Source organism: Coregonus lavaretus, assembly GCF_964263955.1.
Source record: "Coregonus lavaretus genome assembly, chromosome: 4".
In the NCBI taxonomy this organism is placed as follows: Eukaryota; Metazoa; Chordata; class Actinopteri; order Salmoniformes; family Salmonidae; genus Coregonus; species Coregonus lavaretus.
In genome coordinates, this window is record NC_139991.1 from 31,928,281 (window position 1) to 31,953,186 (window position 24,906).

Sequence of the window (24,906 nt, forward strand, 5' to 3'; positions counted from 1 at the left end):
CCATTAACTAGAGGATTACTATTTTGTACTACATCAACAGGAGTAATTACTTTTGTAGTTTTGATGTCCTTTTCCCCCATTGTAACAACTCTTTTATATGTTTCTTTTAATATTTTTGTATTTTATTTTTTTGTTATTTTATTTTTATTAGAAATGTGTTATTTATTTTAAATGTATCAATTAATTAATCAATTAATTAATTAATTAATCAATATATCAATTTATTTTATTTATTTTATTTTACCAAATTATTGATTAGTGGCAATCTTACCACATCCGATCAGGAAAAGTAAAGGAAAGTAGTCAACTTCAGAGCAATCCAAAAAAGAAAGACCTGTAATCCAGCAACACTACAGCACTCACAAACCAATTGCTTAATAATCACCCAATTACCTTAATTTTACAGAATAATGTCAGTGCTGGATTTCCAACACAACTCTAATCAAAACAACTCATTCACAAAAACCCTAATGTGCAATTATCAATTACATCAATTCATCAGTCTGTTGCCAAGTTCCTGTGAAATGGTCACAACATGAAATATTCTATGCATACACAATGTATCTATTATATCCTGTAAGGGAAAGTAGGTTTTGTGGATAGAACAGTACTGGCCTTAATTGGACTGGATCCGTCGCAGCACACACTGTCGCTTGATGTACTCGTCAGCACCTCCTCTCTCTCTCTCCGTCTCCTCCTTCTCGTCTCTCACATGACAGAAGAACAAAGGAAACAGACAACAATTTAGTATTTTATGCATACCTATGTTCACATTCGCGCTAAGAAATAAGCAAACAGCTTAACTCAGGAATATTATAAATAGTGCAATAACATTTTATTTATTTATTTAATTTTTATTTTTAATTTTAAATTTTTTAATCCGTCAACATATCTTCTCATTTATAAATTCAATAGTTAAGCAACAGCCGATTTAACAAACAGAATACTCCATTCGTGTGTAAATCTTCCCCTCCCTCTCTGTCTGCTCTGAGTCTGCGTCTCCCAGCAGCTCAGTGCAGGCAGGGGAGTGGCACATTTGCTCTACGTAACTCTAAACTCATAAAATCCCACGCATGCGTAGTCCATTCACCAGTGCGATTTCAGAGTGGAAGGTGCTCCCAAGCAGCTCTCTCCAAGCTAACCAACAGAAAGTAGACAGACCAGCTGCCCCTCCGTTATTTCCCCCAACAGACAAACAGTAACACTTAACAGAACTCACAAACCAACACAAAACATAGAACACAAATCCTACTTTGAAGTTTCTTAACTTCACTTATCCTAATCTGCAGATTTATAGTTATTTTCTTATCCATTACAAAACATCTCTATACACTCTTAAAAACTCCTCCCTGTAGGCTCATGATTTTCTAATAGTTAGTAAACATTCTCTTTTTATAGAGACTCCTAAGATTTTTTACCTTAACGTCCTTACAGGTGGCTCATATATAGTTAACAATTATTAACGTTCTCACAAACGGAGACTCATAAGATTTTAACTTTAACTTACATATTTCCTTACAAAAAACTAAAACCCCTGTTCTCAACCAAAACATATATACGTATATATCTCTAACATAAATCTTATCATAGCATGAGTCGACACACAGCTGAACACAGCAGAGACCTCCCCATGTACACACACGCATAGGCTCTCTTTCACACACACACATGAAAAGAATGCATCCATTCATACCGCATGCTTCCGTCGCTCCTATTTCCTTTATATTCCTTCCTAAATTTCTGCTACCTCGAGTTGCAGATATTCAATGAGAGGTTACTTCGAACATATAGTTCGTCAACTATATTCCGAGAGGTAACATACAATTGAATGTATATTCTACAATCTCCAGTTCCCAGAACTGACCCGAAAATCAACCTAGTGACTCTCCTAGGATTTATGGCCCATCTTAATGATCGCCTCGTTTGAGGGCTTCCTTAAATCAGCGACGTCCTAAAAGTATACTTTTTCCTTATTTCCTTGCCTTCATGCTATTCCTGGACACTCCTTTTAATTTTATTCAAGCCAAATATCCGTGTGCCCAGTGTTAACAATTCCTATAGACACTCCCCCGTTTGCGTTGTTCCCAACGCAAACAAATGTAGAAATTTATAACGGATTCTCATCACACAGCAAATAACAGCAAAGCGCACACACAAGTCCTTTGACGGTACATCTCCTCAACGCACACACAAGCACACGAACTGACCAGCACCCAAAGTTTGTGAGAAAGCTCACCGTATCTGCATGCCTCTTGAGCGGGAGTCACTTCGTAGCCCATGAATGGAACGCTGAGAAAAGACGCAACACGTCCCAAATCCTCGTCGCCATTCTGTAGTGTCCGAGACAACGATGCTGATCATGCTGTGATGATAAGAAATCCGCTGACGCTGTAATTTGATTATAAAGGTTTATTGTATCAAAAGAGTTCAGCGTCAATTTACAGACATCTGCAGACATCTGGAGAACAACGGCCCAATCTGTTAATATGTTGTTTCTCCCTGTCCTTTGTTTAAAACATGGTATTTATATCCTATGTAACATAAGATGGGTGGTTTTTGACAGACCAATCCCCGGCCTCCCCACATCTCCAAATGTCCTCTATTCCAAGAAGCCTATGTAGCAATGCTTTCCAGATGCTTCAGCAAAGCAGAGTAAAGTTCATCTATTACACCATTTGCAAATGTCAGCAAAATCATAGACCTTCAGACACTACACTTGCTAGCTAGCAACTTCACTAGCAGTAAATGCTAGCCAGTTAGCTAGTTAGCATAAGCTGCTATGAGTGCTAGCTAGCAACCTTACTACCAGATCGTCTGAGGTAAAATGCATTAAAAAGATAACGTAACTTAATTGCAGTTGCAAATGTTTCCACTAGTGACTGATAGCTTTAAAGCTAATGTTTCTTTATAGCCTTTTAGCTATTTTACACAGCATTTTGTGTCATATTGCTGGATAGCTAGCTACGTTTTTAATAGCTTTTCATGAGTTGTACTCTAATTTTACTGGGGATAGCTTTATTTTTGACCTATGTACAAATTAGAATCGTGCAATAACGGAGCATAAGAGTTGCCACATCAATGTTACACTGAGTTAATTTGTTAAGTTATTGGTATTAAATGCTATTTCATGTTATTAGTTATATTATGGGCGGCAGGTAGCTTAGTGGGTAAGAGCGTTGTGCCAGTAACTGAAAGGTCGCTGGTTCTAATCCCCGAGCCAACTAGGTGAAAAATCTGTCGATGCACTTAACCCTAGTTGCTCTGGATAAGAGCGTCTGCTAAATGACTAAAATGTTAAATATTCCATTCCAATTAATATGATTTGTTATGAATTAAAAACCACTACTATTGAAAGCCTTTTGCTCCTGAATGTCATTTTAAAGACTGCTGGGATTTAAAATCTTGCATTATTCAAATAATATTTAGTGCAATTGTACATAATGGATTGTATGGAAAAGGAACAACAAAGAAAGAACAAAGAAAATGAATGTGCAGGGGAGTTAAAAAGAGGGACTTTACATCAAATCTCCTCATAGTGCGGATATTAATGGTGACTTGTGCAACACCATTACCCCCTCCCCCCATATTTTATTAAAATAAGACAACTAGACTTAGCTTTTAAGTATTACTTACTAAAGAATTTCAAAATAAAACGGCTTAAATGGATTTTAACACACTTGTGTGAAACCCTATGCCATAATGTAAAAAAACACCCCTTTTCTAAAAACAACATTTCATGAAATAACTAAGTCTCAACTGTAGCCATTTATTTCCCTTTATAGTTTATTCGCCTAAGCATGACCTTCATCCACCAACCATTTTGTTTTTCTCCAAACATTGCTCTTTTTTGTGTCAGCAATTAGACATTGTTCTTAGGGGGGGCTAGTTACCCCCTAGTACCATACTTTCTGCAAAAACCTGTCTTTAAAAATGCTCTCTCTGCGAAATGCAGATCAAGATCAGCCATCTCTCATTTAATTTCTCATTAGCTCAATCTTTTATAGTATTTCAAAAATGGTTTCACTTTCAGATGTGCCTCTAATTTAACAAATTACTACTTTTATATGAATTATCATAACAAATGCACTGACCTGATGTGGTCAAATTAAAGCCTGTCAAGATATGTTGCATGAATTCACAATGGAAATACAATTACATCGAAAAATGATTTAATTATTAGGCCCACTCTCACAATTTCAACATATACAGTATTTTGCCCATTCTATGCTTGACAAGCAGTTCCGTTATTCCACAACTTAGCACTGTGCGTACGCATTGTCATGGCTGTGCTTATATTCATGCACACTCAAGCAAACTTTCATATTGATAAATCTCACACTTTGCTTGTCAAGCGTAGAATGGGGAAATATATGTTGAAAATGTGTGAAATTGTGAGAGTAATAATTACATTTCCACAGTATCTTGACTGGCATATTATTTGACAACATCAGTGCATTTGTTACGATAATAATCCATATAAAGTACAGTAATTTGTTAATTTAGGGGCACGTGTGAAAGTAAAACCATTGTTGAAAGACTATAAAAGACTGAGATAATGGGAAATCGAATGAAAGGCTGATCTTGCTCTGTTGGAAGATTTGGCACATGCTGCATTTCGCAGAGCGCCTTTTTAGAGACAGGTGGGATTTTTTCTGCAGAAAGTACAGATTGGCTCGTCATGTCTTTTCCTAAAACCGATCTTACAGGATTTTTGCGAGGATTTTAAGACCTAGTTCAAAAAGGCTAAAACATGCCATTCAGTTGCAGATCCAAGTGCTATCCATCCTCGGGTTTTAGCAACGGGCACTTTTCAGAGGGAGCTTGCGGATCGGCAACTCACAGCCCTCGATGAGCCAATGGTTTGGATGCAATCATGAGCAAAATGAACAGTAACACATACAATTTCCATACACGATCGCACAACAGGCTCAAGTCAAGAGTTTATTTGCCATGATGCCATCAATGGGTTCCCAAAAACGAACGGAGCAATAGACGGCACCCACATCGCCATAATATCACCATCCCAAAACGAAACGGCTTCCACTCTTTATGTGCAGGTGATAGGTTACAGTGCATTCGGAAAGTATTCAGATCCCTTGACTTTTTCCACATTATGTTATGTTACGGCCTTATTCTAAAATGGATTAAAGTTTTTTTTCTGAACAATCTACACACAATACCCCATAATGACAAAGCAAAAATAGGTTTTTAGAAATGTTTGCAAATGTATAAAATAAAATAAACGGATATCACATTTACATAAGTATTCAGACCCTTTACTCAGTACTTTGTTGAAGCACCTTTGGCAGCGATTACAGCCTCAAGTCTTCTTGGGTTTGACACTACAAACGTGGCACAACTGTATTTGGGGAGTTTCCCCTTCTTCTCTGCAGATCCTCTCAAGCTTGGTCAGGTTAGATGGGGAGTGTCGCTGCACAGCTATTTTCAGGTCTCTCACGAGATGTTAGATCGGGGGCAATCCAGGCTCTGGCTGGGCCACTCAAGGACATTCAGAGACTTGACCTGAAGCCACTCCTGTGTTGTCTTGGCTGTGTGCTTAGGGTCGTTGTCCTGTTTGAAGGTGAACCTTCGCCCCAGTCTGAAGTCCTGAGCGCTCTGGAGCAGGTTTTCATCAAGGATCTCTCTGTACTTTGCTCTGTTCATCTTTCCCTCGATCCTGACTGGTCTTCCAGTCCCTGCCACTGAAAAACATCCCCACAGCATGATGCTGCCACCACCATGCTTCACCGTAGGGATGGTGCCAGGTTTCCTCCAGACGTGACACTTGGCATTCAGGCCAAAGAGTTCAATCTTGGTTTCATCAGACCAAAGAATCTTGTTTATCATGGTCTGAGAGTCCTTTAGGTGCTTTTTGGCAAACTCCAAGTGGGCTGTCATGTGCCTTTTACTGAGGAGTGGCTTCCGTCTGGCCACTACCATAAAGGCCTGATTAGTGGAGTGCTGCAGAGATGGTTGTCCTTCTGGAATGTTCTCCCATCTCCACAGAGGAACTCAGGATCTCTGCCAGAGTGAGCATCAGTTTCTTGGTCACCTCCCTGACCAAGGCCCATCTCCCCCGCTTACTCAGTTTGGCCGGGCGGCCAGCTCTAGGAAGAGTCTAGGTGGTTCCAAACTTCTTCCATTTAAGAATGATGGAGGTCTCTGTGTTCTTCAATGCTGCAGAAGTTTTTTGGTACCTTTCCCCAGATCTGTGCCTCGACACAATGGTGTCTCAGAGCTCTACGGACAATTCCTTCGACCTCATGACTTGGTTTTTGCTCTGACATGCACTGTCAACTGTGGGACCTTATATAGACAGGTGTGTGCCTTTCCAAATCATGTCCAATCAATTGAATTTACCACAGGTGGACTCCAATCAAGTTGTAGAAACACTTCAAGGATGATCAATGGAAACAGGATGCACCTGAGCTCAACTTCGAGCCTCATAGCAAAGGGTCAAAATATTTATGTAAATAATGTATGTTTTTATTTTGAATAAATTGGCAACATTTTCTAAAAACCTGTTTTTGCTTTGTCATTATGGGGTATTGTGTGTAGATTGAGGATTTTTTCAAATGTAATAATAAGGCTGGAACGTAACAAAGTGGAAAAAGTCAAGGGATCTGAATACTTTCCGAATGCACTGTATGTGATGTGCAAAAGACGCTGCTGAATGTGGTGGCCAGGTGGAACACGTGACTCCTTCATTCTACAGAACAGCAATGTTGGCCTTTAGGCCTACAGTGGGGAGAACAAGTATTTGATACACTGCCGATTTTGCAGGTTTTCCTACTTACAAAGCATGTAGCGGTCTGTAATTTTTATCATAGGTACACTTCAACTGTGAGAGACTGAATCTAAAACAAAAATCCAGAAAATCACATTGTATGATTTTTAAGTAATTAATTTGCATTTTATTGCATGACATAAGTATTTGATACATCAGAAAAGCAGAACTTAATATTTGGTACAGAAACCTTTTGTTTGCAATTACAGATATCATACGTTTCCTGTAGGTCTTGACCAGGTTTGCACACACTGCAGCAGGGATTTTGGCCCACTCCTCCATACAGACCTTCTCCAGATCCTTCAGGTTTTGGGGCTGTCGCTGGGCAATACGGACTTTCAGCTCCCTCCAAAGATTTTCTATTGGGTTCAGGTCTGGAGACTGGCTAGGCCACTCCAGGACCTTGAGATGCTTCTTACGGAGCCACTCTTTAGTTGCCCTGGCTGTGTGTTTCGGGTCATTGTCATGCTGGAAGACCCAGCCACGACCCATCTTCAATGCTCTTACTGAGGGAAGGAGGTTGTTGGCCAAGATCTCGCGATACATGGCCCCATCCATCCTCCCCTCAATACGGTGCAGTCGTCCTGTCCCCTTTGCAGAAAAGCATCCCCAAATAATGATGTTTCCATCTCCATGCTTCACGGTTGGGATGGTGTTCTTGCGGTTGTACTCATCCTTCTTCTTCCTCCAAACACGGCGAGTGGAGTTTAGACCAAAAAACTCTATTTTTGTCTCATCAGACCACATGACCTTCTCCCATTCCTCCTCTGGATCATCCAGATGGTCATTGGCAAACTTCAGACGGGCCTGGACATGCGCTGGCTTGAGCAGGGGGACCTTGCGTGCGCTGCAGGATTTAAATCCATGACGGCGTAGTGTGTTACTAATGGTTTTCTTTGAGACTGTGGTCCCAGCTCTCTTCAGGTCATTGACCAGGTCCTGCCGTGTAGTTCTGGGCTGATCCCTCACCTTCCTCATGATCATTGATGCCCCACGAGGTGAGATCTTGCATGGAGCCCCAGACCAAGGGTGATTGACCATCATCTTGAACTTCTTCCATTTTCTAATAATTGCGCCAACAGTTGTTGCCTTCTCACCAAGCTTCTTGCCTATTGTCCTGTAGCCCAGCCCAGCCTTGTGCAGGTCTACAATTTTATCCCTGAAGTCCTTACACAGCTCTCTGGTCTTGGCCATTGTGGAGAGGTTGGAGTCTGTTTGATTTAGTGTGTGGACAGGTGTCTTTTATACAGGTAACGAGTTCAAACAGGTGCCGTTAATACAGGTAATGAGTGGAGAACAGGAGGGCTTCTTAAAGAAAAACTAACAGGTCTGTGAGAGACGGAATTCTTACTGGTTGGTAGGTGATCAAATACTATACTAATACTAATGTCATGCAATAAAATGCAAATTAATTACTTAAAAATCATACAATGTGATTTTCTGGATTTTTGTTTTAGATTCCGTCTCTCACAGTTGAAGTGTACCTATGATAAAAATGACAGACCTCTACATGCTTTGTAAGTAGGAAAACCTGCAAAATCGGCAGTGTATCAAATACTTGTTCTCCCCACTGTACATGAGGGAGCTGTTGAGGATGGTGGCTTATTGGTGATTGTTGTCTACTCATTTGAAGTAGGCTATATTTGCCATTGCGAAAGCAACTTTAATTGTCCCAATGGTCCTCTCTTCGTAGCTATGTTTTATTTTTACTGGTCAAGCCACAACTGAGGGTGCCAAATAAAACCTTCAGGTTGTACTCCATCTCTGAGACTAGCACCTCTATTTCAGTCTCGTAAAAGTTTTTTTTCTTAGCTTTTTTGCATTGTGGGAACACTACGTCACCGCCAAGTCTAAGGGTAGAGCTCGAAAATTCTAGCCCCTTTTGGTGCTGCCATAGAGTTACATTAGAGGTGCCCATCCAAGAAGGGTCAAGGTCATTGGCCACATACAGTTGAAGTCGGAAGTTTACATACACCTTAGCCAAATACATTTAAACTCAGTTTTTCACAATTCCTGACATTTAATCGTAGTAAAAATTCCCTGTTTTAGGTCAGTTAGGATCACCACTTTTATTTTAAGAATGTGAAACAGTTTACATTCACTCAATTAGTATTTGGTAGCATTGCTTTTAAATTGTTTAACTTGGGTCAAACATTTTGGGTAGCCTTCCACAAGCTTCCCACAATAAGTTGGGTGAATTTTGGCCCATTCCTCCTGACAGAGCTGGTGTAACTGAGTCACGTTTGTAGGCCTCCTTGCTCGTACACACTTTTTCAGTTCTGCCCACACATTTACTATAGGATTGAGGTCAGGGCTTTGTGATGGCCAATCCAATACCTTGACTTTGTTTTCCTTAAGCCATTTTGCCACAACTTTGGAAGTATGTTTGGGGTCATTGTCCATTTGGAAGACCCATTTGCGACCAAGCTTTAACTTCCTGACTCATGTCTTGAGATTTTGCTTCAATATATCCACATAATTTTCCTTCCTCATGATGCCATCTATTTTGTGAAGTGCACCAGTCCCTCCTGCAGCAAAGCACCCCCACAGCATGATGCTGCCACCCCCGTGCTTGCCATCACGGTTGGGATGGTGTTCTTCGGCTTGCAAGCGTCCCCCTTTTTCCTCCAAACATAACGATGGTCATTATGGTCAAACAGTTCTATTTTTGTTTCATCAGACCAGAGGACATTTCTCCAAAAAGTACGATCTTTGTCCTCATGTGCAGTTGCAAACCGTAGTCTGGCTTTTTTTATGGCGGTTTTGGAGCAGTGGCTTCTTCCTTGCTGAGCGGCCTTTCAGGTCGATATACAGTGAGGGAAAAAAGTATTTGATCCCCTGCTGATTTTGTACGTTTGCCCACTGACAAAGAAATTATCAGTCTATAATTTTAATGATAGGTTTATTTGAACAGTGAGAGATAGAATAACAACAAAAAAATCAATAAAACGCATGTCAAAAATGTTATAAATTGATTTGTATTTTAATGAGGGAAATAAGTATTTGACCCCTCTGCAAAACATGACTTAGTACTTGGTGGCAAAACCCTTGTTGGCAATCACAGAGGTCAGATGTTTCTTGTAGTTGGCCACCAGGTTTGCACACATCTCAGAAGGGATTTTGTCCCACTCCTCTTTGCAGATCTTCTTCAAGTCATTAAGGTTTCGAGGCTGACGTTTGGCAACTCGAACCTTCAGCTCCCTCCACAGATTTTCTATGGGATTAAGGTCTGGAGACTGGCTAGGCCACTCCAGGACCTTAATGTGCTTCTTCTTGAGCCAGTCCTTTGTTGCCTTGGCCGTGTGTTTAGGGTCATTGTCATGCTGGAATACCCATCCACGACCCATTTTCAATGCCCTGGCTGAGGGAAGGAGGTTCTCAACCAAGATTTGACGGTACATGGCCCCATCCATCGTCCCTTTGATGCGGTGAAGTTGTCCTGTCCCCTTAGCAGAAATACACCCCCAAAGCATAATGTTTCCACCTCCATGTTTGACGGTGGGGATGGTGTTCTTGGGGTCATAGGCTGCATTTTTCCTCCTCCAAACACGGCGAGTTGAGTTGATACCAAAGAGCTCCATTTTGGTCTCATCTGACCACAACACTTTCACCCAGTTCTCCTCTGAATCATTCAGATGTTCATTGGCAAACTTCAGATGGCCCTTTATATGTGCTTTCTTGAGCAGGGCGACCTTGCGGGCGCTGCAGGATTTCAGTCCTTCACAGCGTAGTGTGTTACCAATTGTTTTCTTGGTGACTATGGTTCCAGCTGCCTTGAGATCGTTGACAAGATCCTCCCGTGTAGTTCCGGGCTGATCCCTCACCGTTCTCATGATCATTGCAACTCCACGAGGTGAGATCTTGCATGGAGCCCCAGGCCGAGGGAGATTGACAGTTCTTTTGTGTTTCTTCCATTTGCGAATAATCGCACCAACTGTTGTCACCTTCTCACCAAGCTGCTTGGAGATGGTCTTGTAGCCCATTCCAGCCTTGTGTAAGTCTACAATCGTGTCCCTGACATCCTTGGAGAGCTCTTTGGTCTTGGCCATGGTGGAGAGTTCGGAATCTGATTGATTGATTGCTTGTGTGGACAGGTGTCTTTTATACAGGTAACAAGCTGAGATTAGGAGCACTCCCTTTAAGAGTGTGCTCCTAATCTCAGCTCGTCACCTGTATAAAAGACACCTGGGAGCCAGAAATCTTTCTGATTGAGAGGGGGTCAAATACTTATTTCCCTCATTAAAATGCAAATCAATTTATAACATTTTTGACATGCGTTTTTCTGGATTGTTTTGTTGTTATTCTGTCTCTCACTCTTCAAATAAACCTACCATTAAAATTATAGACGGATAATTTCTTTGTCAGTGGGCAAACGTACAAAATCAGCAGGGGATCAAATACTTTTTTCCCTCACTGTAGGACTCGTTTTACTGTGGATATAGATACTTTTGTACCCGTTTCCTCCAGCATCTTCACAAGGTACTTTGCGGTTCTTCTGGGATTGATTTGCACTTTCCGCAATAATAAAAATATATTATTGATAAAACGTATCGGTGCTTATCGGCCATTGGACATAAACATTACACAACAAGTTGGAAATCGCAAATTCAACAATGAGAGATTTGGAAGGAATCAGTGTCTAACTGCAAGCATTGCAAAACAATCACAAGCCTGCTATTCAGTGGGGTGGGTGTGTGGTCCAAGTCTGGGTTTAAGGGTCTCTTTTCTAAGCTTAAAATTATAAACATTCAACATTGGTCATGCTGTCAATCCAGCATGATTTGTGGCCCGCTCAAAACAACTTAACTGGGAAATCTGACTTCAATAAGTTCAAGACAACTGGGAACTCAGGGAAAAAACGAGCTCCGACTGGGAAAATACGTTTTGAATGGTCATCCAACTCTGAATTTGTCAGTCGGGAACTCGGGCCTCTTTCTAGAGCTACGACCTGAAGATCACTGACGTCATCATGATTTGACCTTGTTTTTTTCAGAGTACCCAGTTGTCTTGAAAGCACCATAAATCCAGAGAATGCCTGACTTTAATGACAAAGTTTGATGACAAAATTTGCCCACGAAGGACTGCTGCGCCATCTTCCTGTTCAAGTGAGCACAGCACAACAAGGTGAGTCCAAAAATGTATTGTACGCTGCTGCATAAATGATGCAATATGCCAGGTAGATATGTAAACTGTAGCTAAGAAAGTAATACTAAGTGTATGTTGTGTAGTAAGCTGTTAGTAGCCCATGTGCCTCACCCTAATAATTTGGTCTATTTTTCCCTCTTAATTTCACCCACTGTTCTGTTCTGCACACCACTGTTGTTTTTGTTTGCCCCACCAAGATTTACATGCTAAAATCGCCACTGCAACAGTGGTGTGCAGAAGGACATCTCGGAACGCACAACTCGTTGGTCCTTGTCATGGATGGGCCGACCACACAGGGTTCCACTCCTATCAGCTAAAAACAAGAAGAGGCAGCTCAAGTGAGCACCCGATCACCAACACTGGACTATTGAGGAATGGAAAAGCAATCTGGTCCGACGAATCCCGGTTCCTGTTGCGTCATGCTGAATGCAGTCAGGATTTGGAGTAAGCAGCATGAGTTCATGGCCCCATCCTGCCTGGTGTCAACAGTACAGGCTGGTGGCGGTGGTTTAATGATGTGGGGAATGTTTTCCTGGCACACATTAGGTCTCTTGATACCAATTGAGCAACCTTTCCATGCCCTGAAGAATTCAGGCTGTTCTGGAGGCAAAGGGGGGGAGGGTGGGGTCGACCCAGTACTAGATGGGTGTACCTAATAAACTGTGTATATGAAACACAGGAAAATCTAGTTTTTGACTGCACTGGAAATAGGACAGAAGGCATTGACAGCCCCCATAGACACTACCTGTGTGTGTGTCAGCTGTGTGGTGTGTGTAGTCATATCAGCTCTCTGTTTGTAGATGATCAATGCCAAAGGCATCTTAATCACCAGAGACACAGGCAAGGTAAATATGATTAGACAATATGCTTTTTCTAGGTTTTTAACTAGGAGATACTCACACAAAGAAAAATAAACATGACTTGCTTGTCCACATTTTTTATTTATTGACAATTAAATATAGAAACATCATTACTAGGTCAAAGTACTTTCCCTAAAATGGCAGTCTTATTGTGACCACAGATAGCAATGCACTGTTGTCACTGTATATTATCATATTGACACAGATTGCAATACACTGTGTTGTTATTCTGCACATATCAAGAGACAAATGTTTTTTCCTGGAGTCAAAAGGGAAACAGAGCACTTCAACCACCTCTAACAACTACCTCTAAAGTCACAGAAAACACAGTCAGACAATAATCAGTTTCCAGACGAGGTTAGACCACAAACTTAAGTGACTTATTGTAAACCAGGAATGCGTTAAGTAGGCACGAAATGTATCAGTAACCGCAAGGTGGTACTACCTGAACTTCTTCAATAAGAACGCTAGTTTCCGCCCGTTTCGTTTTAAAACATGTTCTCCTCCTCCCTACTTCATCATGACCCTGGACTCCATGCAGTATACTCTAGAGAAACCAAAAGTTAACACTGTTGCTGGAGATCCAAGTGCCTCTCCCATATAGCCTTGGGTGGGGAGGAGGGGAGAGTCAGTCGTCTGCGTCCCAAATGGCACTCTATTCTCTTTATAGTGCACTTTTGTCCAGGGCCGCAATGGGAAACCCATAGGGCTCTGGACAAAAGTAGTGTACACAGGGAATAGTATGTAGTAGTGCACTACATAGAGAATAGTATAAAAAAGTTTGCACCCACTACTGTAAGTCGCTCTGGATAAGAGTGTCTGCTAAATGACTAAAATGTAAATTTGGGATGCACACTACAGTGTGTGGTTGGAGCCTGCAGGGTTGGTCTCCATGACGTGTTTGTGACCAATTTGTAAGTCGCTCTGGATAAGAGCGTCTGCTAAATGATGTAAATGTAAATGTGTCACAGCAGAGGCCCAAGCCAATTAACAAGCACCCTAGAGATTGAACCTGCTCAGTGCCGATGCCCTCACAGGGGAATGAGGCTGACTGGGGCTGGAGGCATTAAAACAGATATTGTACAGAGAAAGACCCACACACAGCACACTGTTAGCAGCTAGCTAATCATAAATCACTATTAAACATGTGGTATATTGAGGCATTACTTAAATCTTATATCCATTAATGTAGAGGCCTAGCAGGGGAATGAGTCTGACTGGGGCTGGAGGCGTACAAATAGATACACTGACACACAGCTAGATAGCTAATCATCATGGCTATCTACTGAACATGAGATATGTCTTCTCTTGACCAGAGAGAGGGTGAATATCAATAAATGGAGAATAAAGATTGAGGCCCTCACAATGGAATGAGTATGGGGCTATAGGCATGGAGGCAGCATACAGATACACCCACATCACACTAATGCTAGCAGCAAGCTAATCATGACTCACTACTGAACATGTGGTATATTGAGGTATTAATTCCTCATTTGGTGAAGACGTCATCTTATATCCATGAATGTAGAGCCCTCACAGGGGACTGACAACTTGGGCTGGAGGCATCACACAGATACAGATACACCCACATAGACACAGCACACATCTAGCTATGTAATACATAGCTAATGTTACCTAATACAAGAGTATTACTTCACCATTTGGTCAACTAAAGTAATCTCATGTCCATGAATGTAGAAATGAGTGAAAATGTCATGAAAGGAGGGGTTGTAAAGTGATTTCAATGTGATTCGAGTGTGTGAGCAAACTGTACAAACTAAAGAAACCAAGTGTCTCATCAATCAGTTCAGGTTACCACTTTTAAACATTTCAATAGTGCTTAGTTGCATGTGCTTTAGACCATTTTACTGACATAGTGGTTGTCCATAGTTCTAATATAGGCTTTTCTTACTGTACACAAATAGACGCACCTGAATCTAAAATATCAAGGAATGGCTTTACTATCATTATAACCCTATTTGGCATAATACATTATCCTGAGACTACATGGAGACTCAAATGAAGCAGTACCCTACTGCTCTCCTTAATACCGTTCCCAGCATTAGGAAGTCTCTTGGTATTCTTGGAGATGGTTAATTGTTCAAAGAATGTCATCACTGCAATGGTGTCTGACATCCTGATTAATGTGTGAGGGAGGCTACCGTGGAGCTGTGCCGGAAAGACTTACAGGAAAATATGTTGCCAAAGCACAGTCACTTCGTCAGTGTTTCCCAATGTGCGCGATGCCCTCCATACCCTCCCGAGTCCCTAGCGGTGCCCTAAGTAATAGTGAGAAATAGTGGGCATACATGCTCATATCACTATTTCACACGGAGGCGTGTGGGCCGCACAAACTCCACCCGTCCCCGCTACTAACAATGCAATGCTAGCTAGCTAATGAAGACTGTGGTGTTGCAGGTCTTTGGAAGAGAGTGATGATCCACATTTAAAACATGTCAAAACCCTGTGAGAGTTTCAAGGGAGTCTGAGACATTCTTTGTGGCCCTATAAAAGCCACAGGTCGATCTGAGAGACCGTCAGTACAGTAGCAAGGTGGGCCAGCCAGCAAAGAAAGAGAACACAAGAGGCCTTCCAATCCTTTTTGGTGGAACTGGAACTATACTCAAACAAAATCTGATTCTAGAACACACTTTGTAACACACTGAGAACCAAACATGAGAGGAGCTTCCTATTCCCAGAAATCCCAGTCACTGCAGGTGAGTGGCTCTCGAAGCAGTATGCGGGTCCAAAGCCCCTCTCCCTCCCGGTGCCGTGGTTCCTCGTACAACAACAGAGGACGGTCCGGATACCAGGGTGGCAATGCGTCCTCCGCCGTGGAAGTCGGCACAGAGATACACCAGCAGCATGCCAACGAGAAGGAGGAGATGCAGGAGCTGAACGTGAGGTTCGCCGGCTACATCGAGAAGGTTCAGGTCCTTGAACAGAGGAACGCCCAGCTGACTGCCGAGCTCGCCGCGCTACAGGGCCGCTTCAAGGGAGGCCCCACCGGCATCGGAGAAGAGTATGATCTCAAGTTCAAGGAGATGAGGGAGTTGATCGAAGCCTTGACCAATGAGAAGGGAGCTGCTGATATCGAGAGGGGATACATTGAGGAGGAGGAGGAGGTGTGGAGGCTGAAACTGGAAGAGGAGCAGGCACTGAAAGGTATGGTCCCAGTCCCACACTGACCACTGGCTGGAGAGATCTGCTGATCTCGATCGTCTCCTATATTGACATTATTGTATGATGATATAAACCTAATTGTAGATAATATAATGTACTATTGTTTCCATGAAGAACACAGGATTTCTAGCTTTCCTTTTATTCCTTGAAGAATCAAAATTGTCAAATTTGACTACACAATGTTTCTAGGCATACCTTTGGTTGATTGAGATCGCTTGTACTCGTAGGGTTGTATGATCAGCCAACGTTTTGTCTACATACACCAAGTGAACCTGATCCCAATACTATAATAACATTGTTGCTGTAATGTTTTAACCCATCTACTCATCTCCCCCGTTTGTCCATCTCCAGAGGAGGCAGAGATGATCTTGAGGGAGTTCCGTCAAGACGTAGACAATGCCACCCTGCAGAAGGCGGAGCTTGAAAAGCGTGTCGAACAGCTGGTGGCCGAGATAGAGTTCCTCAAGAAGCTTCACGACGAGGAAGTCGCTGACCTCATGAAGCAGATCGAGGACTCCAAGGTGACTGCGGAAATTGATGGCGACCGACCAGACCTGGCTGCATACCTGCGCAACATGCGCGCCGAGATCGAGTCTGTGGCGGACAAAAACGTACAGGAAGCCGAGAAGTGGTACAAGGGCAAGTTCGAAACTCTCAAAGAAGTTGCTGGCAAGAAAGAGGAGCAGATGAAGTCGATTAAAGAAGAGATCATCACTTTCCACAACCAGGTGACAGACCTCCAGAACCAGATTGATGGGCTGAGGTCACGCAACATGGCCCTGGAGCAGCAGCTGGAGGACATGGAGATGGCCCACATGGATAAGGTCGGAAGCCTGGAGGGCATCATTGCCCAGCTGGAGAACCAACTCTGCGAGACCAAGCTGGAGATGGGCAAGTACCTGGCCGACTACCAGGAGCTGCTGCACATCAAGCTGAAGCTGGACGCCGAGATCGCCGTCTACAGAAAGCTGCTGGAGGGAGAGGAGAGCAGGCTGGGGATATCGGCAGGGAAAGAAGCTTAAGGTGGGTTGGTCACCGATGGATGGGTAACACTAGTGTCCTCTAAGTGGTGCTTTGACGTAGAGCATGAGTTATAGTGAAAGTTGTTTGACTGACTGGCTTTATGGCTTGTTGCGAGGCTAAGCCTTAAAGGAAAATGTGTTGAGATCAGAAAATTATTCTAATATATACTTGCAACACCAAAGCACTGTTCACACTTTCAACACAGCAGAACTAAAACATTTATTATATTTGTAGGTGTCTAAATATCATTCCAGACAGAGAACTTCTAATAAAAAGGTACCCACCATATATATTTAATTTCCATAGTCACTTTCAATTGTGCCGTTTACTATCTGTCTCTATGTACACTGATTCATTCCTCCATATGAAACCTGTTTCTCCTCCATGTAGGAGCGGTCACAGAGAGGACCACCTCAGTGTGGAGACCCACACAGCTGCCAGACTGACCGCCTGAGCCCCCTACAGTCTCTCCCACCCGTCAGCCCTCCCAGACTTACCTGTCCCTGCCAACTTCTCCCTCCACTACCCCATCTCCTCCCGTCCAACCTCCCCCACCCACCCCTTTCAACCCCCCCCCACTGAGGCCCTCAGCACTCTACCTTCTCCCCAAGTCCTACCCATCACACCTTCCGCTCCCCCAACCGGCCCTTGTCATCCATCCCCCCCAGTCCTGCCTGACCCTGTCAACCTCTCTCCAACGTCGAAGCACCCTTCTCCTGTATGGTTAACTCCTCAAACAAAAACATCCCCTTTATTTTAATTTAAACCCCGTGACCCACCCCCATTTTATGTAAGATAACTAAAGACGTTTACATAAATGTACACCAACTACTACATAATAAATAAAGCTTGACTTGAGTTCATACAACTGCTGTGGTTTGTTTCTGGTAATAATTTTTAATCTCTTAATAGTTTCCATCTAAAATGATGACTGGGTTTATTGTCAGAGATGTAGGATCTCTCAACAACCTTGTATTAGAATAACCAAAATCTGACTAGAAATTGTTACTGCACTCTGAAATGTGGTGAAACGCTAAAACATTTGCGCTCAGACTAAATGAAAGCAACAAATACAATGATGTTTATTACTTTGAACAAATGCATACCGGTATATATATTTTTATGTACATGGTAAGATTACACCAAGTCAACCAGGCTGGTCTCAGACTAGACTTAACATAGTAAACGTAAATCCAGGACACTGAAATTAGTATGATATGTGTAACCATACCAAACATAACATAAGACGGGTCACTTAAAGCAAAACTAAAGTAGGGTGCTTGGGTGTGCGTATAACGCAAACATCTAGCAACCCAAAGGTTGCATGTACGAATCTCATCACGGACAACTTCAGCAACTTTCAACTACTTTGCAACTACTTAACATGTTAGCTAACCCTTCCCCTAACCCCAACCCTTTTAACCAAACTCCAAGCCTAGAGAATGTAAGCCACAACTAATTTGAATTTGTAACATACGTTTTGTAAATTCTTAACATATTGTAGGTTTAGCAAATTAACTTTTTGCAATTCGTAATTTATCATACGAATTGTAATTCATAACATACAAAATGTAACATACACTAAATGGAGTGTATTGGATTTACGTACAGAATAATACGAAATGCTCTGAGACCAGGTTGAGTCAACGCAAAGATTATTGGGACAAAGGAAGAACATTTGCATTGGATTCCATTTCAGGTATAACAAATTGATATTGCATATCCTTGAACCATTGTGGTGACAAGTTGACACCTCAAAATGTATAGAACATATTTTTCATGATAGGCGGAGTGGCGAGTCAATAACATCAAAACCATGAGCATTCTATACACACTGGTTAGAATGAAGTGGCTCAATAAATATCAACCAACAAAACATGCATGTTGTTCTCAGCAATTTTATTCAACAATGTTGAAAACAAAAGGATAATAGAAAATACTACAAAGTTTGTAACTGACAATACAAAGCAGTTCTGAATAGGTCAGTGTCTGCTGTTCTTCCTCCTCTTCAGAGCCTTCCACTCTCCCTCCTGGGTGGCCAGACTGCCAAACAGTTCCTTCACCTTCCTCTTCCTCTCCGCATCCCTACACACAAAGAGGGAAGCAAAAAAACATCAGGTCATCTGCACATGTAAGAAGTCCATATATTTTCAAGTATTTTTTAATAAAAAGAACAGTGGTTAAGCGGGGGATTGTAGAAAGGTGAAGGGCACAGAAGGGAAAGTGGCCAAGGTGGGGCTCAAATACCCTTCGCCAAGGGGTATGTAGTCAGGAGTTGGCAGTGCTACCACTAGACCAGACTGGTATGTGTTTTAGTGATAAGTGTATGTATGTGATGTCATACAGACCTGCCCATGACCTCATTGAGTTTCTCTCGGGCCAGGAAGCGGGTGTCTTTACGGATCTCTCTCAGAGCTCCCTTGAACTCTTTCTTATACTTGTGGTTCAACCTTTCCTTCTCCCTCTCCTCCTTTGTGTTCCCTCGCTTCTTCCCATAGTCCAGCCTGGAATTGAGAGAAGGTTTACAAAATGACTTATGAAGGTGACACTACAGGGGAACATATTTATTTTGTACTCTAATTTTCATAAGAGTTTGTTATACATAAATTAATTCAGTCTCACAATCTTTCTTCAATCTTTGATGTAAGCCAAATGGGTGCATGTGACACTACAAGGGAATACAATCCTTCTCTATCTTAATCTTCAGAGGGGTAATGCTACACAAATAACTGAATTAAGATGAGTCTCACTCACGCTACAATGTTTGGTGTAAACAACTTGAGGGGAATGGATTGAAGATGACATTACAAGGGAATACAATCACTTTCTTTTCCTTTCTTTTTCTCCACACAAATAACTGAATTTAGAGGTTTCACTCACACTTCTACAATCTTTGGTGTGAATAGTTTGAGGGGAATGGGTTTCTTCTTCTCAAACACCAGGAGAGGATGTGACGTCAGGGAACCGGATATGGCCGCAAGGATTTCTCCATGAAGCTCCTGGGACAAGAAGATAAAAGAAAAGTGTTCAATATTAGAGCATATATTAGAAAAGCTAAAGCATACAATTAACATCAATACTGAACCAGATGAAAGGTTGAATGTTAAGAAAATATTACGCTAAAACAGTTATCATACACACTGAATCAGCTTGAAGCAAATTTAAAATCAAATGTCATTTATGAAGCCATTTTTACACCCAACAGTGACAACGGGCTTTACAGCTACCCGGCGTAGAAGATTGTACCGTTTTCAGATACATTTCAACATGTATTAAAAAACACCTGTACAAAAACACCATGTGTTAGACAACTTGCACGTCAACAAATCCTACATCAATTGCAACTAGTGGTGAAATAGTGAGCATTTCTGTGAGGGTAAGCAGCTGAACTGAGACAATGTTCTATTGCAATAAGCATCTTGCTAGCCTGTGTGAAGGTCATTCATATACTGCTTTACCCCTATTCCCATACCAATACAGTGAGGGAAAAAAGTATTTGATCCCCTGCTGATTTTGTACATTTGCTCACTGACAAAGAAATGATCAGTCTATAATTTTAATGGTAGGTTTATTTGAACAGTGAGACAGAATAACAAAAAATCCAGAAAAACACATGTCAAAAATGTTATAAACTGATTTGCATTTTAATGAGGGAAATAAGTATTTGACCCCCTCTCAATCAGAAACATTTCTGGCTCCCAGGTGTCTTTTATACAGGTAACGAGCTGAGATTAGGAGCACACTCTTAAAGGGAGTGCTCCTAATCTCAGCTTGTTACCTGTATAAAAGACACCTGTCCACAGAAGCAATCAATCAGATTCCAAACTCTCCACCATGGCCAAGCCCAAAGAGTTCTCCAAGGATGTCAGGGATAACATTGTAGACCTACACAAGTCTGGAATGGGCTACAAGACCATCGCCAAGCAGCTTGGTGAGAAGGTGACAACAGTTGGTGTGATTATTCGCAAATGGAAGAAACACAAAATAACTGTCAATCTCCCTCGGCCTGGGGCTCCATGCAAGATCTCACCTCGTGGAGTTGCAATGATCATGAGAACGGTGAGGAATCAGCCCAGAACTACACGGGAGGATCTTGTCAATGATCTCAAGGCAGCTGGGACCATAGTCACCAAGAAAACAATTGGTAACACACTTTGCCGTGAAGGACTGAAATCCTGCAGCGCCCGCAAGGTCCCCCTGCTCAAGAAAGCACATATACAGGCCCGTCTGAAGTTTGCCAATAAACATCTGAATGATTCAGAGGAGAACTGGGTGAAAGTGTTGTGGTCAGATGAGACCAAAATGGAGCTCTTTGGCATCAACTCAACTCGCCGTGTTTGGAGGAGGAGGAATGCCTATGACCCCAAGAACACCATCCCCACCGTCAAACATGGAGGTGGAAACATTATGCTTTGGGGGTGTTTTTCTGCTAAGGGGACAGGACAACTTCACCGCATCAAAGGGACGATGGACCTTAATCCCATAGAAAATCTGTGGAGGGAGCTGAAGGTTCGAGTTGCCAAACGTCAGGCTCGAAGCCATAATGACTTGGAGAAGATCTGCAAAGAGGAGTGGGACAAAACTGTGTGCAAACCTGGTGGCCAACTACAAGAAACGTCTGACCTCTGTGATAGCCAACAAGGGTTCTGACACCAAGTACTAAGTCATGTTTTGCATAGGGGTCAAATACTTATTTCCCTCATTAAAATGCAAATCAATTTATAAAAATGTTTACATGCGTTTTTCTGTCTCTCACTGTTCAAATAAACCTACAATTAAAATTATAGACTGATCATGTCTTTGTCAGTGGGCAAACGTACAAAATCAGCAGAGGATCAAATACTTTTTTCCCCTCACTGTATATATACACACACACTCATACAGTGGGGAAAAAAAGTATTTAGTCAGCCACCAATTGTGCAAGTTCTCACACTTAAAAAGATGAGAGAGGCCTGTAATTTTCATCATAGGTACACGTCAACGATGACAGACAAATTGAGAAAAATAAATCCAGAAAATCACATTGTAGGATTTTTAATGAATTTATTTGCAAATTATGGTGGAAAATAAGTATTTGGTCACCTACAAACAAGCAAGATTTCTGGCTCTCACAGACCTGTAACTTCTTCTTTAAGAGGCTCCTCTGTCCTCCACTCATTACCTGTATTAATGGCACCTGTTTGAACTTGTTATCAGTATAAAAGACACCTGTCCACAACCTCAAACAGTCACACTCCAAACTCTACTATGGCCAAGACCAAAGAGCTGTCAAAGGACACCAGAAACAAAATTGTAGACCTGCACCAGTCTGGGAAGACTGAATCTGCAATGGGTAAGCAGCTTGGTTGGAAGAAATCAATTGTGGGAGCAATTATTAGGAAATGGAAGACATACAAGACCACTGATAATCTCCCTCGATCTGGGGCTCCATGCAAGATCTCACCCCGTGGGGTCAAAATGATCACAAGAACGGTGAGCTAAAATCCCAGAACCACACGGGGGGCCCAGTGAATGACCTGCAGAGAGCTGGGACCAAAGTAACAAAGCCTACCATCAGTAACACACTACGCCGCCAGGGACTCAAATCCTGCAGTGCCAGACGTGTCCCCCTGCTTAAGCCAGTACATGTCCAGGCCGTCTGAAGTTTGCTAGAGTGCATTTGGATGATCCAGAAGAGGATTGGGAGAATGTCATATGGTCAGATGAAACCAAAATAGAACTTTTTGGTAAAAACTCAACTCGTCGTGTTTGGAGGACAAAGAATGCTGAGTTGCATCCAAAGAACACCATACCTACTGTGAAGCATGGGGGTGGAAACATCATGCTTTGGGGCTGTTTTTCTGCAAAGGGACCAGGACGACTGATCCGTGTAAAGGAAAGAATGAATGGGGCCATGTATCGTGAGATTTTGAGTGAAAACCTCCTTCCATCAGCAAGGGCATTGAAGATGAAACGTGGCTGGGTCTTTCAGCATGACAATGATCCCAAACACACCGCCCGGGCAACGAAGGAGTGGCTTCGTAAGAAGCATTTCAAGGTCCTGGAGTGGCCTAGCCAGTCTCCAGATCTCAACCCCATAGAAAATCTTTGGAGGGAGTTGAAAGTCCGTGTTGCCCAGCGACAGCCCCAAAACATCATTGCTCTAGAGGAGATCTGCATGGAGGAATGGGCCAAAATACCAGCAACAGTGTGTGAAAACCTTGTGAAGACTTACAGAAAACGTTTGACCTGTGTCATTGCCAACAAAGGGTATATAACAAAGTATTGAGAAACTTTTGTTATTGACCAAATACTTATTTTCCACCATAATTTGCAAATAAATTCATAAAAATCCTACAATGTGATTATCTGGATTTTTTTTCTTCTCATTTTGTCTGTCATAGATGACATGTACCTATGATGAAAATTACAGGCCTCTCTCATCTTTTTAAGTGGGAGAACTTGCACAATTGGTGGCTGACTAAATACTTTTCTTCCCCACTGTATATATACAGTGGGGTATTTGATACACTGCCGATTTTGCAGGTTTTCCTACTTACAAAGCATGTAGAGGTCTGTAATTTTTATCATAGGTACACTTCAACTGTGAGAGACGGAATCTAAAACAAAAATCCAGAAAATCACATTGTATGATTTTTAAGTAATTAATTTGCATTTTATTGCATGACATAAGTATTTGATACATCATAAAAGCAGAACTTAATATTTGGTACAGAAACGTGTTTGCAATTACAGAGATCATACGTTTCCTGTAGGTCTTGACCAGGTTTGCACACACTGCAGCAGGGATTTTGGCCCACTCCTCCATACAGACCTTCTCCAGATCCTTCAGGTTTCGGGGCTGTCGCTGGGCAATACGGACTTTCAGCTCCCTCCAAAGATTTTCTATTGGGTTCAGGTCTGGAGACTGGCTAGGCCACTCCAGCACCTTGAGATGCTTCTTACGGAGCCACTCCTTAGTTGCCCTGGCTGTGTGTTTCGGGTCGTTGTCATGCTGGAAGACCCAGCCACGACCCATCTTCAATGCTCTTACTGAGGGAAAGAGGTTGTTGGCCAAGATCTCGCGATACATGGCCCCATCCATCCTCCCCTCAATACGGTGCAGTCATCCTGTCCCCTTTGCAGAAAAGCATCCCCAAAGAATGATGTTTCCACCTCCATGCTTCACGGATGGTGTTCTTGGGGTTGTACTCATCCTTCTTCTTCCTCCAAACACGGCGAGTGGAGTTTAGACCAAAAAGCTCTATTTTTGTCTCATCAGACCACATGACCTTCTCCCATTCCTCCTCTGGATCATCCAGATGGTCATTGGCAAACTTCAGACGGGCCTGGACATGCGCTGGCTTGAGCAGGGGGACCTTGCGTGCGCTGCAGGAATTTAATCCATGACGGCGTAGTGTGTTACTAATGGTTTTCTTTGAGACTGTGGTCCCAGCTCTCTTCAGGTCATTGACCAGGTCCTGCCAGTAGTTCTGGGCTGATCCCTCACCTTCCTCATGATCATTGATGCCCCACGAGGTGAGATCTTGCATGGAGCCCCAGACCGATGGTGATTGACCGTCATCTTGAACTTCTTCCATTTTCTAATAATTGCGCCAACAGTTGTTGCCTTCTCACCAAGCTGCTTGCCTATTGTCCTGTAGCCCATCCCAGCCTTGTGCAGGTCTACAATTTTATCCCTGATGTCCTTACACAGCTGTCTGATCTTGGCCATTGTGGAGAGGTTGGAGTCTGTTTGATTGAGTGTGTGGACAGGTGTCTTTTATACAGGTAACGAGTTCAAACAGGTGCAGTTAATACAGATAATGAGTGGAGAACACGAGGGCTTCTTAAAGAAAAACTAACAGGTCTGTGAGAGCCGGAATTCTTACTGGTTGGTAGGTGATCAAATACTTGTCATGCAATAAA

General features: G+C 42.4%; 2 protein-coding genes across 2 annotated transcripts in view; one reads left to right on the plus strand and one right to left on the minus strand.

Moving 5' to 3' along the window:
- Window positions 1-15,467: 15,467 nt before the first annotated feature.
- LOC311127407 (vimentin-like) lies at window positions 15,468-16,997 on the plus strand (the record flags this gene model as incomplete). Its single annotated transcript, XM_084159257.1, has 2 exons — window positions 15,468-15,957; window positions 16,327-16,997. 2 exons carry the CDS (start codon window positions 15,468-15,470, stop codon window positions 16,995-16,997), a joined length of 1,161 nt encoding a protein of 386 aa, XP_084015383.1.
- A 1,881-nt stretch (window positions 16,998-18,878) lies between these two features.
- nop14 (NOP14 nucleolar protein homolog (yeast)) overlaps window positions 18,879-24,906 on the minus strand; it is a 44,043-nt gene continuing 38,015 nt past the window's right edge. Inside the window, exons 17-19 of the mRNA XM_084159963.1 lie at window positions 19,879-19,997; window positions 19,347-19,502; window positions 18,879-19,083 (exon numbers count right to left, since the gene is read on the minus strand). Coding sequence (XP_084016089.1) covers window positions 18,981-19,083; window positions 19,347-19,502; window positions 19,879-19,997 — 378 coding nt within the window. The 3' untranslated portion in view covers window positions 18,879-18,980. The remainder of the gene's footprint in view (window positions 19,084-19,346; window positions 19,503-19,878; window positions 19,998-24,906) is intronic.